Consider the following 16,009-nt stretch of genomic DNA (forward strand, 5'->3'; position numbering starts at 1 on the left):
ACACCAGTCCGGAAGTGGAGTAGAAATTAGACTGTCTTTACGACTAAATCAGGCGCAAAATAAGAAAACTTAGGCAAAGGAGGTGCAAATGACTCCAAAAAAGTCGCATTTTCATTAGTAAATGAGAAAAAAAAAAGTCTAAAACTGCATTTTTACACCTAAATACAGGCGAAGACACCATAGTAAATGTGCCCCATTGTGAACGAAGACTAACGAAGCATGTAGCGCAATTCTTATCCTGCTCCACCGACAAAACTATAAAAATACAAAAAAGCAATGATGGTAGATGGTATGGGCCATAACATAGTCTCCAAGCCTGGACTCCCCTCACAGGCTGCTATGGGGATATATTTGTAATATAAATGGCGGAATACGCTCCTGCACCCTAGCTTATATAATAAGACCTGGCACGGAGCGTGCCTTGTGACTACATTCCTTCGTGACTGCCTTGGAGAAAGCAGCGCAAAGCCTTTTGGGAAGCTCAATTACGGTTTTCCCATAATAAAGATGGCGTCTGCTCTCTCCTTCCTGCAAAAGCCTAAAGAGGTCATGTGACCGGAAGTGAACTCGAACAGGAACCCACGTGCGCTGTACGGGGGCTGCCATTGATCGCTGCTGTGATCTCTCCGGTGTGCAGTATGAGCTGTCAGATTACCTGCGTGTCCTGGGTGCAGCGAGGGGTGGCCAAGGAAGTCCCCGATAAGGTGGGAGGCGCGCTTCAGATTGTGATGTCACCCAGACAGCAGCAATTAGTAATGATTCCCTTTCTGGACACCCCAGGGTATAATCGGTGTAGCTGCTGCCATGTACATGGCTACATGTGTCCCAGCTGTCTGGGAAAATGAAAGCATGATATAAATGGCTGCTGGGCAGGAGTCTCCGATGGCGTTCGGAGCAGCCATGCCGGGTTACAGAGGAGGATCTCCACCCATCAGACCTTTATGGCACATGTGACAGTTCTACATGTATCTGTTCATATAACTCTGCATTGTGCTGCTCCTCTGTTATTCCTCCTAGAAATGTATACAAAAAAACCTCAGCAGGGTGTTACTATTCCTCCTGTCAGAGGAGTCTCACTACAGGTGCACATGGCTGCTATCCATGTTTTGCCAACCGAAAATGGATACAGTTGTGCATGAGGAGATATATATATATATATATATATATATATATATATATATATATATACATACACACACGCGCACCAGGCAGTTGCTATACATTCCCTTAACGTATTTTCTCTATATTTCCATGAGGTCATATAGTTCCTATATATTCCCAAACCTGACTATTTTAGGCTACTTTCACACTAGTGTTTTTTTGCGGATCCGCCATGGATCTGCAGAAACGCTCCTATTACCATAATACTACCGCATACATCCATCATGAACTGATCCGGTTGTATTATGTCTTATATAGCCATTTTGGATCAGTCATGAGCACCATTTAAAGTCAATGGGGGACGGATGCGTTTTCTATTGTGTCAGAGAAAACGGATCCGTCCCCATTGACTTACATTGTGTGTCAGGACGGATCTGTCTTGCTCCGCACCACATCACGGACAGAAAAACGCTGCTTGCAGCGTTATTCTGTCTGCAATGGGGACACAACCAAACCGAGCGGAATGCATTCTGGTGCATTCCGTTTCGTTCAGTTCAGTTTTGTCCCCATTGATAATTAATGGGGACAAAACTGAGGCGTTTTCTTCCCCTATTGAGATCCTATGATGGATCTCAATAGCGGAATTGAAAACGCTAATGTGAAAGTAGCCTAAGGGCTCTTTCACACCTGCGTTATTGTCTTCCGGCATAGAGTTCCGTCGTCGGGGCTCTATGCCGGAAGAATCCTGATCAGGATTATCCCCATGCATTCTGAATGGAGAGAAATCCGTTCAGGATGCATCAGGATGTCTTTAGTTCCGGAACGGAACGTTTTTTAGCTGGAGAAAATACAGCAGCATGCTGCGCTTTTTGCTCCGGCCAAAAATCCTGAAGACTTGCCGCAAGGCCGGATCCGGAATTAATGCCCGTTGAAAGGCATTGATCCGGATCCGGCCTTAAGCTAAACGTCGTTTCGGCGCATTGCCGGATCCGACGTTTAGCTTTTTTAGAGTGGTTACCATGGCTGCCGGGACGCTAAAGTCCTGGCAGCCATGGTAAAGTGTGGCGGGGAGCGGTATACTTACCGTCCGTGTGGCTCCCGGGGCACTCCAGAGTGACGTCAGGGCGCCCCAGGCGCATGGATGACGTGATCACATGACACGTCATCCATGTGCATGGGGCACTCTGACATCACTCTGGAGCGCCCCGGGAGCCGCACGGATGGTAACTATACCGCTTCCCCTCTCCTACTATGGCAACCAGGACTTTAATAGCGTCCTGGGTGCCATAGTAACACTGAAAGCATTTTGAAGACGGATCCGTCTTCAAATGCTTTCAGTACACTTGCGTTTTTCCGGATCCGGCGTGTATTTCCAGGCAAGTGGAGTACACGCCGGATCCGGACAACGCAAGTGTGAAAGAGGCCTTAGCTGTCTGTAAATCAGCACCTCTCATGTTACATAACTGTGTTCCACAGCGCCCTCTGAGGGCAGCATATGATAATACCAGGCCTGACAGACTATTACATCTCACAGAAATATCTCCTTAGTTAGTATAATTATGTTAGTGGTGAGCGCTGACAGTGTACATTCCCTCAGTATCCCCACCCTATATAGGGGACATCTATAGAACAACTTCATCTCCGGTCGGCTGGTGACATTTGCGCACTGGGGATCCATAGGGAACCTACACTGTCAGTGCTCACTGCTCTGTGATCGCAGCCAGGCAGGGAACTCTGCCCCTACACATTAAAGGGGTTCTCCAGGAATAAAAAAAATGAAAATGCATAAATATTATTTTATAATATATTCACAAATACTTTTGATTACTTAGAATGGCTAGTTTTGTCTAGGGAGCAGTCATTAGGAGAAATGAAATGGCTGCCGTCCTATCAGTACACACAAAACCTGTCCTAATCACACAGGAGGACAAGTTACTTCACCACAATGAGCCATCGTGCTGCCTCATCCTCCTCTCAGCTCTGCTCTTCAGGAAAGGTAGGATCCCGGACGTTAAGGAGGGATCCACATGGGATTAGGGTCATCCCTATGTTGGTTCCCTTGATAGTTTTGCCGGGAATATTTCCCGCCATTTTTAGTGTTGCCATCTCCGGGCAGATTGCCTGGGATGGCAACATGGATTTGATTGGGGTTGCCAACGCTTGGGCAATTTTGCCCCCGTGTGGCAACCTTTATTCTATTGGTTAAAAGTTTGGCCAATGACAGTGCTGGATATTCTTATTTCTTTTGCCTTGGTGACAAGGCTGTTTTTGGTTATGGCTAAGGGGCTTAAGGTAATAAATATGCGGGTACAGAAGAAGCTGGGACGTTACCTCATCTGAGAAGAAAAGAAGATTGTCGCTGCCCCGCCCACCCTCCCAATGTGTAGTTTTTTTTTGTTTTTTCCGGGTCACGGCTTCTTGTGTTTAAAGTTCATGGGGTATCAGTTGTTGATAAATCTTCAATTTGAGCTTATAGCTGAGCTCGTGTATCATTTGACAAGTACAGCAGAGAGGAGGATGAGGCAGCTCTTTACCTCAGTGTTGTAAAGTACCTTGTCCTCATGTGCGTTCAGGACAGGTTTTGTGTGAACTAATAGAATGGCGGTCATTTTGTTTCCCCTGATGATCGCTCCCCAGAAGAAACAAGCCATTATACCCAATGAACGTTATTTCAGAATATATTTATAATAAAGTAATATTTAAGTATTTTCATTTTCTTAATTCCCGGAGAACCCCTTTAAAAAATAAAATTAAATGAGATATACTTAATGTAGCGTCTATTGTTCCGTTTTGTGGGTATGGTTCTCTGGTGAACTGGCGATAAGGTGAGCTTTCAGATATACACATTAGTCATCTAATCAGGCCATAACGTGCCAATGTAAAACTACCAACTTCACAACATTTATATTTAGTCTATATATAACCAGACAAACAGTGGGGGAGATTTAACTGGTGTAAAGTAGCACTGGCTTAGCTGCCCATAACAACCAATCAGATTCCACCTTTCATTTTCCAGAGGAGCTGTCCAAAATGAAAGGTGGAATCTGATTGGTTGCTATGGACAATTTAGCTAGTTCTACTTTACACCAGTTTGATAAATCTCCCCCTCTGTGTGCATCATACTGAAAAACAATTATACTACACGTGCAAACACACTGGTGCGCACACACACACACACACACACAGATGTAGTTATACACACGGGTCATACACAGCTATAGATGCACATACAGTTCAGTTACATATACATTATAGACACATACAGTACAGTCACATATACATTATATACAGAGGTCATACACAGCTATAGATACACATACAGTACAGTTACATATACATTATATACAGAGGTCATACACAGCTATAGACACATACAGTACAGTCACATATACATTATATACACGGCTATAGACACATACAGTACAGTCACAAATACATTACACACAGGTCATAGACAGCTATAGACACATACATGTATAGTCACATATACATTATACACACAGGTCGTACACAACTATAGATACATACAGTACAGTTACATATATATTATATACACAGGTCATACACAACTATAGACACATGCAGTACAGTCACATATACATTATATACACAGCTATAGACACATACAGTATAGTCACATATACATTATATACACAGCTATAGACACATACAGTATAGTCACATATACATTATACACACACAGGTCATACACAACTATAGATACATACAGTACAGTCACATATACATTATATACACAGCTATAGACACATACAGTATAGTCACATATACATTATACACACAGGTCATACACAACTATAGATATATACATTATCTACACAGGTCATACACAACTATAGATACATACAGTACAGTTACATATACATTATATACACAGCTATAGACACATACAGTACAGTCACATATACATTATATACACAGCTATAGACACATACAGTACAGTCACATATACATTATATACACAGGTCATACACAACTATAGATACATGCAGTACAGTCACATATACATTATAGACACATACAGTATAGTCACATATACATTATACACACACAGGTCATACACAGCTACAGATACATACAGTACAGTTACATATACATTATATACACAGCTATAGACACATACAGTACAGTCAAATATACATTATTTACACAGCTTTAGACATACAGTACAGTCACATATACATTACATACACACACAGGTCATACACAGCTATAGATACAATTACAGTACAGTTACATATACATTATATACACAGCTATAGACACATACAGTACAGTCACATATACATTATATACACAGCTATAGATACATACAGTGCAGTTACATATACATTGTATACACAGCTATAGACACATACAGTACAGTCACATATACATTATATACACAGGTCATACACAACTCTAGAGACACTGCTATAGACACATACTGTACAGTCACAAATATATTACACACAGATCATAGACAGCTATAGACACATACAGTACACTCACATATACATTATGTACACAGGTCATACACCACTATAGATACACATACAGTAAGTTATGTTTTGTGAATAGTGGTTTTGATGCTTCTTGTTGCTTTTTTACCGTTCAGGTTCAACTGAACCAGGAAGAGCTAAACAAGCTGATCACTGAAGCCAAGGAGCAGCTCGAGTAAGTAACGTGAGGTGGAGGGGTACGGGTGCCGCCACACCGTTGGGTTTACCAATGCCGTGGTTAAAAGAAACCTGTCACATAGAAAACGCATATTAAACGGCCAGCATTACCTTATAAAAGTCTGTAGCTTGTTTCCAAAGATTGTTTTTGTTTTGTCTTTGGTGTCAGATGCGCCAAATGGCAAAAAACTATTTTTATTCCCCAACCCGCGTCATGTAAATTAGGCTCTTGAATTCAAGGGGGCAGTAGCTTTCTCTCCTGAAGTCGAGCTCGCCGCGCCCCCTTCCCAGCCCCTAAAGCTTCTTGCAGACAAGCGCGCCAGATTCAGTCTGGATGCGTTGCGGGCGGTATCGGGGAAACCCGCGTGAGTTTGCACGCAATTTGTCTGCAATTGCGCTGTTCAGTTTTTCTCCACGCGAGTGCAAAGTGTTTTAATGTGTTTTGTACGCGCGTGATAAAAAACTGAATGTGGTACCCAGACCGGAACCCGCACTTCGTCACTGAAGTTTGGGTTTGGGTTCGGTGTTCTGTAGATTTTATTATGAGCACCGGGACCCCATTAAAGTCCATTTAATTTATTATTTTCCATTATCCGGGATATAAGTTTGTATGTAGTCCGCTTTAGTGGCATGCTGCCTTGCGCCCCAGCTGGCGGCGCGATGCTGCAACAGGTAGGAGTATAGCATTTTTTGCGCTCACTAGGAGCAGAGAGTGACGTCACTTCCGTAGTCACATCTGTGGTCACTGGTGACTACGGAATAGTGTTGAGCGAACTTCTGTTTTAAGTTCGGCGTCTAAAGTTCGGCTTCCGGTTAGTGGAGAATCCCGATATGGATTCCGAATACCGTTGTGGTCCGTGGTAGCGGAATCAATAATGGCCGATTATTGATTCCGCTACCCCGGACCACAACAGAATAATTCGGAATCCATATCGGGATTCTCCGCTAACCGGAAGCCGAACTTTAGACGCCGAACTTAAAACAGAAGTTCGCTCAACACTACTACGGAAGTGACGTCACTCGCTGTTAGTTACATAGACACGGCCATAGACAGAACATCACAGGAAATAAAGAGCTGTATGGACATGGTCATGTGACCCTGAACGAAAGATGTAGATACAGGAAACACATTATAAAATGACTAGTACCTTAATCAATTATTATTTTAAAGGACGCTGGTGCAAATTGGAAAACCCCTGTCTGAGACTTGTATGCTGATGACCTGTTCTCTGGAAAGGTCATCAGTATATGATCGGTGATCAGCTGTTTTGAGCTCAGCTCCCCAAGCACAGCTCCGTGCATTGTATAGTGGCTGTACTTGGTATCGCAGCTGAGCCCCATTCACTTCAATGAGGCTGAGCTGCGCCTAGGCCATGTGATCAATGAATATAATGTCACTGGCCCAGGGAAAGCTGAGAGAAGACGGCAGCACTCACAGGAGCGCCACTGCCTTCTCAAACCGCTGATTGGCGGCGGTCCTGGGTGTCGGACCCCCACTGATCAGATACTTATGATCCACCCCCCTTCCCCCCCCCAATACAGCCACACGTTTTATGGTTGGTCATTTCTGAGTAGATCTGTTTTCTTGACTTTCAGGGAAGAACTTGAGGATAATGAAGAGGAAGCTGGGGAAGAAGGAGAGGATGGGGTGGGCGACGCTGAGGAAGACACCACTCAGTCAGCTGAGGGGGAGGACGAGAACATTTCTAAGCTGAATGATGACGAACTTGCAGAATACGACTTGGACAATTATGATGAAGAAGGGAAAACAGGTACAAGACCTCACAGCCATCTGAAAGTGCCCTGAATGGCAATTTGGCTTTACATGCGCCGTGCGTCAGTATTAATTAGAGATCGACCGATTATCGGTTTTAGCGATATTATCGGCCGATATTCAGGGTTTTGAACGTTATAGTTATCGGCATCTATTTTGCCGATATACCGATAACGTATCGGGAACACGGATCGCGCTGCTGACAGCGCTCACCGTGTTCCCTCAGCAGTACAGGGGAGAAGGAAGCAGTGTCTCCCTCCTCCCTGTGCCGCTGCTGCCGTCTCCACCAATGAGAGGAAGGAGGACAAGAAGAGGGGAGGGGCTGTGGCCACTGCGCCACCAATGAAGATAACTCATTAATTCATATACAGGAGGCGGGAGCTGGCTGCAGAATCACATAGCCGGTGTAACGTTACATTTCCCTACCTCGTGAGATTACCCTACCCTCGTCACATCCGGTCGCACCGGACATGATGGGCCAGTGCGCAGGCGCAGTAATCGGATGGATGTTCTCAGCTGGACACCGGCCGACACTGCGCATGCGCTGGGAGCCTCACCAGTGGTTAAGGGGGGTAGGGAAAAGGCACTGGCCCTTAATTTTTCCCTTCCCTAACCGCTGGCGAGGCTACCGGCGCATGTGCAGTGTCGGCCGGTGTCCAGCTGAGAACATCCATCTGATCACCGTGCCTGTTCACTGGCCCGTAATCTTTCCTTACCCTAACCGCGAGGCTCCCGGCGCATGCGCTCTCTGCTGTGAAATTTCCCAACCCCGTCGTTGTGCGCCTGCGCGGCACACCTCCTAACGTCATGTGTGACCGGAAGTGATGAGGGTAGGGAAATATCACAAAGTAGGGAAATATACCGTTACACCGGCTTCCGACCTCTATGACAAGTAGCTGCGATCTGCGGTAGTTAACCCCTCAGCTCCCCAACCCCAGTATTAATCATTGGTGGTCCAGTGTGCCCCCCAACCCAGTATTAATCATGGGTGGCGCAGTGCGCCCCCCCACCCAAGCCCCCCAGTAATAATCATTGGCGGCAGTGGCCACAATGTCCCCGCTCCCCTCCTCCTCAGTGGAATTTCCGATCGGAGCCCCAGCAGTGTAAGCCTGGGGATCCGATCGGTTACAATGACAGAGAGGACGCTATTAAAGCCCTGGCTGCCATAGTCATCTCCCTGCTGCTGTGTGCACAGAGCACAGAGCAGCAGGGACAGTGTGAGGTCCTATTCACCCTGATGGAGATCTAGGACAAGGGTTCTAGTCTCTAAGGGGGCTAATAGTTTGTAAAAAAAAAAAAAAAAAAACACACCAAAATATTAATTATAAATGAAAAAGAAAGATTTACAAAAATATAAAAATACACGTTAACAATAAACATATTCATTTTCAGCAGATCTGTAGGAACTATTATTATTTTTTTTCAAAAATGAAAATTCACAGAATATCGGTATAAATTATCAGCCTGAAATTTCACAGATTATCGGTCGATAAAAATCAATATCGGTCGATCCTTAGTATTAATAAACCGTTTTGAGAAATCCTATTCGGCCATCACATGATGGATTATTCTTGGCTTCGCTGGGTTACACCCGTCACTCATGCACAGTTAACGTGTAAATTCCTCCTCCTGATTAATTGGGTTACAGCCATGGTAATTACACTCTAATCAATTTCCGCTCACGAGATGATACAAATTTTCAGAATTAATTGGAAAGAATTGATTTTTCTATGAGACATGGTCAGGGACAGAACTACAAGAAGTCTTAATCTCCCGGCCAGCAGAGTACTCTATCATGTTAAGTGTGCTTGTACATGCCAGGAAGCTGAGGGAGAACACAAATGTCTGCCATTACTTGCCACCCAGCTCCCCAAGGCTGCTGAATGGCAAATACACTGCCTGTAGACTTCTCTTTGCAGTACTTGGCATTGGTCTTTTTGAGTTGCTCCCAATTATTTTGCATACTTTTTCCAGGGAGCATGCTACCATCTAGGAAGGCTGGATGGCTAGGATTATGGTGACCATATTGTGGAGTATGCTTCCAGCTAGGAAGGCTGGATGGCTAGGATTATGGTGGACATATTGTGGAGTATGCTGCCAGCTAGGAAGGCAGGATGGCTAGGATTATGGTGGACATATTGTGGAGTATGCTGCCAGCTAGGAAGGCAGGACGAATAGGATTATGGTGGACATATTGTGGAGTATGCTGCCAGCTAGGAAGGCTGGCTGGCTAGGATTATGGTGGACATATTGTGGAGTATGCTACCATCTAGGAAGGCTGGATGGCTAGGATTATGGTGGACATATTGTGGAGTATGCTGCCAGCTAGGAAGGCTGGATGGCTAGGATTATGGTGGACATATTGTGGAGTATGCTACCAGCTAGGAAGGCAGGATGGCTAGGATTATGGTGGACCTATTTTCTGGAGCATGCTGCCAGCTAGGAAGGCAGGATGGCTAGGATTATGGTGGACATATTGTGGAGTATGCTGCCAGCTAGGAAGGCTGGATGGCTAGGATTATGGTGGACATATTGTGGAGTATGCTGCCAGCTAGGAAGGCAGGATGGCTAGGATTATGGTGGACTTATTTTCTGGAGCATGCTGCCAGCTAGGAAGGCAGGATGGCTAGGATTATGGTGGACATATTGTGGAGTATGCTACCAGCTAGGAAGGCTGGATGGATAAGGATATGGCAGCATTGGGGAGCATTTTGTATGCCAATCTTAGAGGAGCTGGACCATTTATAAGAATATTTCCTAATATCCCATAATCTATTTTTTGTGTGACCTACATCTGTATGTCACACCATAACTTACCTCCGCCGTGCAGCAAAAGGGTCCCCATTGGTGGGCTGTGTAAACAACTATGATCCTCAGATGCTGCAGTCCATAGAGTGCTAAATAGTGGCAGTGACGTGACTCGCCATAGTCACTGCTTTCTGTGCCCTTCCTGGACAAATTGTCTTCTGCCCTTGCACTGAACATGTTCAGTTACTGTTCAACGCAAACAGGATTCGTTAATGACCGTAAACGTCACCGCCATCACCTTGCACTCCATGGAATTAGTGCCTGAGGATCATAGGTGTTTTTGCAGCCCTCTCATGTGGACGTGGGGGTCTTCTGCTTCATGGCAGTACTGAGTGATGCTGTGAAATATAGATGTATCTTGGACACACAGAAGATTTTGGGATACTGGGAAATATTTTTATAAATTGGCCAACCCTTTTTATTTCTGATTTAATGGTGTGTCGGTGGCCCGTGGGTGCACCAGACCGAAGATCTATACTGGCTAGGAGTTGGCGTAGATTTCATGTATGATTTACAGTTTTTGTCTTTATGGCTGTTGTGGGGATTGTTTAGATTGTTTGTAGTCACGCAGAAAGGTGCCAAATTATTTACAGATCGCTGTTTTGTTTTTTTCCCCTTAAAGATGTGGTGAACCTTGGAGACAGTCTTGCCGGCCTTGCAGTTTACTCCAGTAACGAGACTGATGCTTACGTCACTTTAAAAGATACAGTACGTATACTTACTTCACCTGTATTGTGTAATGCTGCATCTGTGGAAGTGGTTTACTTTCATAAAGGGAACAATTCCAGTAATTGGTACAGATGCATCCTTAAAGGGGCTTTCCAGTTTGCATCAATATCCTTTAAAATAATAATTTATGAAGGTATCTGTAATTTTATAATGTTTCTTTTACCTTTTATTGCTCCTATCTTCTGTTGTGGGCTGTGGTCTCATGACCATGTCCATGCAGCTCTTATTTCCTGTGATGTTCATAGGCGTGTCAAAGCAGCAGCAGGGGAGTGATAGAGGAGTGTCTATGTAACTAGCTGGTGGGAGGAGTTATAAAGTAGCCTGGTGTTAGGGGCAGTGATAGGGGAGGAATGTCTATGTAACTAGCTGGTGGGAGGAGCTATAAACTAGCTGGGCATTGTCAGGGGCAGCGATAGGGGAGGAGTGTCTATGTAACTAGCTGGTGGGAGGAGCTATAAGCTAGTCTGGCTTTGTTAGGGCCGGTGCTGGAGCTATGGCAGAGAAAGGAAAAATGCCTCTTGGGTTTGGTTAGAGACAGCAACAAGAACATACAGGATGAAAAGAAGCCAGTGTGAATTGTTTACATGGTGAAAAGGAGTCACAGGAGTCCAGACTGAAAAAGAAGCAGTGCGGGGAAGATGTACCTGATGTAAGCATACTAGATATCTGTTAGGAGCCTTAATAGTCATGGAAAACCCCATACAAGGACAATTTCTCAGGATATGCTTTTTTATATATATACACACACACACACACATACTTTGGAGGCGATGGCCAACGGATTGCATTTGTCACAGGTTTACATGTTTACAGAAGTTAAAGGGGTTTTCCAAGTTATATTTATTGATGACCTATCCTCAGGATAGGTCATCAATATCAGATCGGCTGGGGTCTGACAACTGGCCCCCCCGCCGATCAGCTCTTTGAGGAGAAGGAGCGCGCCGTGCCAGCGCCGCCTCCACTTCACTGCCGTTCCATCTGCAGCTATAAGCAGGTGTTAATTACACCCAAGCCATCCCATTTATTTCAATGGTACTGGTTGTTCTCATACACTTGTATAGGAGCGATCCGTCCCATTGAAATGAATGGGATGGCTTGGGTGTAATTACACCTGCTTATAGCTGCAGATGGAACGGCGAGAAGGTAAACAATGAAGAGGAGGTGCGCTCCTTCTCTTCAAAGAGCTGATCGGCGGGGGTGCCGGGTGTTGGATCCCAGCCGATCTGATATTGATGACCTATCCTGAGGATAGGTCATCAATAAATATAACTTGGACAACCCCTTTAATGGAGGGCACCTCTGTGTATTGGGAATCGGTATATATGTAATTCGTTAACATGCAAGCAAAGGCCCCACCTTAGGGGTCGACAGTCTATAAAAATTACACTTTTATCCTTGTCATCCTTCATTTTATATATGTAAAATATATTGGTGAGGTTTGTACACCCCTGGGTGGCATATTGATGGAATTTTATTGTAATAGAAACACTAACAAGGGTTAGGGATTCAAAGCTGGAGCATATCTAATCGACATATAGGATGCGGACGCATTCCTTTCAATGGGTCCGCAAAAAAATTAGGACAGCACACCATGTGCTTCCCGCATCGGTATGTCCATTCCATAGCCCTGCAAAAAAGATAGAACATGTCCTATTCTTGTCCGTTTTGCAGACAAGGAAAGGCATTGTTGCAATGGATCTGCAAAAAACGGATGCATCACAAATGTCATGTGTGGATGCTCCCTTATACTTACCACTATACATATACATATACAAAATAAGGTACCTAGACATACAGCTCTGGAAGCAAAATGTGCAAATAATACCCTTCTATTTCTGTCAAATAATACCCGTCTATTTTCTGAAATATAGGAGCAGTATGAAACCGAGGACTTTGTTATTAGGTCCACAGATAACCTTCTGGTGTGTGGGAGAGCAGAAAAGGATCACTGTAATCTTGAAATCCACGGTGAGCCTGTAATCGTGTGTATTCTATTTCTCTTGCTTTTTGTAGCATTGTGAAAACTTTCTTAAAGGGGTTATCTGGGACATATCAGGATAGGTCATCAATATCACATCGGCGGGGGTCCGAGTCCCAGCACCCCCCACCAATCGGCTGTTTTAGGAAGTTGCGGCGCTCACGGAGCACTGGTGACAGCGGCGGCTGGGTACTTTCCAAGCACAGCGCTGTACATTGTATAGTGGCAGTGCTCGGTATTGCAGCTCAGTCCCTTTCACTTGAATGGGGCTGAGCTGCGCCTAAGCCATGTGACCGATGTACCGTGAAGTCACTCACAGCGCACCCAGCCTCTTCTGACAGCTTATCAGTGGGGGTCTCGATGGTGTCAGACCCCCGTCGATCTGATATTGATGACCTATGCTGATGCTATCCTCGGCCTTATTAATTCTTGGGAAAAACCCCTTTAATTTTTGGGTACATTGTTTGAGAGAGACTTGTACACTGTGTAGTTTGAAAGCTCAATGTGCAATAGTGCTCAAACAGGTGTGATCCTTTTGGATGGGAGTGTACATACATTTGTGCGCGCTTTTACGCTTTGGGCACACAAACTGAGAGGAATTGAGGAATTTCAATCAGATGTCCCAGCTGTTGTGACCGGGTACATCCTTATGTACTTTTCTGTCCATTTTCCGGTTTGCTCATGGGTGCAGAGCCCCTGTTTGTGTCCTTCATGGAGGTCTAGAGGGTGGCTTTATGTGTCCGTCTCAGTCCACAGCCAAGCCAGCCGGTGCTCCGCTCTTTTCGTAGCTGCCATTGTAGTGAATGGGAGTTATGCAAGCAGCGTAGCAGAGCAAGCACAACTGCATCTGTAACTGGGACAAAGCCTTTAAGCAAATAATAGCAGGCGTATTTATCTTTCTAAGGGTTCCAAGCGCTCAGTGGTTAAGGCGAACCGTTGGAGACGCTATAGTCACAAGCCGTATGATCAGCCGGCTTCCACGCTGATGCTCCCCACACTGGGACTGATGAAGGGCTGCATATAGCCAGAAACGTTGCCTGAAATTATGTCCGGCTGAGTAAAATCTCTGGAGTGCTGTCAATTTGTATATATAAAGCCGTATGATCAGCGGCGTCCATGGTTTCCTTGTCACAGTGTAATTTGGCGTACAGCACTCCAGTGAAATGGCCAGTCCTTCACTGTGGCGCTTTCTGTGCCCATCTACGGAGGGGAGCGACTTGTATTCACTTGAAAGATAAATCTGCAAAAAACGAAACAAATGGACCCGACACTGTGTTAGCTTATGAGTCTTTATAATGTATATCAATAAAATTGGGTGATCCACTATAGCTCTGTCTACTACCAATGAAACATCAGAGCGTGTCCTAACAAACCTCCAACTTTAGTTATACATTTCCAGGAGGAATAACAGAAGTAAAGCACAATGCAGCTCAAGGAAAAGAATTATATCCAGAATTAGTTCATGGAGAATACAAGTCTTAAAATAGACATGTCAGGAGAGCCGAGGGGCCCTATTTAACTCCTAAGACTGGGTTCACATCACGTTTTTCCCATCTGTTTAACATATGCAAAAAATGCATATGTCAAATGGATACCTCGGACTGATGCCATACAGTGGCATCCGTTCACCATAGAGTTCCACTTTTTTTTTTTACCAGACTCTGCGGTATACAAGAACGTGTACAAAAGTGATTACGTAGGTCCCAAAATTGCAGTTGGATAATTTGTGTCACGTATGGCCCTCCCCACCCGAGGATGTCCCTTACCAGGCCAGACCACCCACTTATATAGACCCTGCCTATATTTGGCCCCCGGGACAGTCCCTGCAAATCGGACCGTTGCCGACAAGGGTATTACCCCCAATAGAAATGTTTTCTCCTAGTCAAAATAAATCGATATTGAATAGATTGCAGATGTACCACTCATTTTTTAGCACACGCTCCTTTGACAAGGGAAATGGGAATATCCAGTTGTCAATGTGTTCATAAATATTCAAGAGGAATAATGGAAATAGGTTCCAAGGTCTTCTAGAATTTGTTATTTTATGGGGGATACAAGCATTTACTAATGCGGACAGGTCTTCTGTCTCAGTAACGATGGATTAGAAGTATAAAGCATTTCGTGAACCTGACCTGTCTTCTGCTCTTGTGGTCCCTGCAGTATATAACCATGAGGAAGATTCCTTCTACGTACATCACGACATTCTTTTACCAGCGTACCCTCTTTGCATTGAGTGGCTGAACTTTGACCCAAGTCCCGAAGAGTCTACAGGTGAGTTAGGCCTTGAGCCCATAATTTACTGGAAAGAAACTGGCTCTCTAAATGCAAACGTTCAATGTCATATGAAAATAATGTTAAAGGGAACACCATGAAAATGCATGTCATAGAGCAGGAGGAGCTGAGCAGACTGATATATAGTTTTCAGTAAGGTACAGAGGGGAGGTAACCAGTTGGGGGTGTACCTGCACAGACTCACTCTATCCAATCAGTGCTGCCATTTTCAGACTGTGCAGGTACACACCCCCAACGGTTACCTCCCCTCTGTACCCTTACTGAAGGCTAATACCAATTCATGCATAACTTCTAGTAGTATTAAGGGCCGCTTCACACGAGCGGATGCACGGCATCCGCTCGTGTGAAGCGGCCCTTAATAGAGGAATGGCACAATATAGAGACATAAGAATAGATGCTTCAGAATTGTTAGTATGTGGGTAATGTATGTAGCTATTAAAATAGGCAGGTCAGGAGCGGTGAAAGGTCCTCTTCAACGCATGATCAATGTAGAAAAATGATAATCCGACATCATATAGTACATAACTACCTCTTTCTAACAAAGTTAGAACCAGCCCCGTACCTCACATGGATCCAGAGATCTCCCCATTCATTGGTCTGCTAGATTTATGTCAAGCTGTCAGGTCAGAGGACATTGCGCATGGGGATGTG

General features: G+C 44.7%; 1 protein-coding gene across 1 annotated transcript in view; it reads left to right on the forward strand.

The window, feature by feature from the left end:
• Positions 1-572: 572 nt before the first annotated feature.
• PWP1 (PWP1 homolog, endonuclein) overlaps positions 573-16,009 on the forward strand; it is a 68,685-nt gene continuing 53,248 nt past the window's right edge. Inside the window, exons 1-6 of the mRNA XM_044281279.1 lie at positions 573-704; positions 5,717-5,775; positions 7,374-7,549; positions 10,982-11,067; positions 12,960-13,056; positions 15,227-15,337. Coding sequence (XP_044137214.1) covers positions 639-704; positions 5,717-5,775; positions 7,374-7,549; positions 10,982-11,067; positions 12,960-13,056; positions 15,227-15,337 — 595 coding nt within the window. The 5' untranslated portion in view covers positions 573-638. The remainder of the gene's footprint in view (positions 705-5,716; positions 5,776-7,373; positions 7,550-10,981; positions 11,068-12,959; positions 13,057-15,226; positions 15,338-16,009) is intronic.

The sequence above is a fragment of the Bufo gargarizans genome, chromosome 2 (assembly GCF_014858855.1).
Source record: "Bufo gargarizans isolate SCDJY-AF-19 chromosome 2, ASM1485885v1, whole genome shotgun sequence".
Lineage (NCBI taxonomy): Eukaryota > Metazoa > Chordata > Amphibia > Anura > Bufonidae > Bufo > Bufo gargarizans.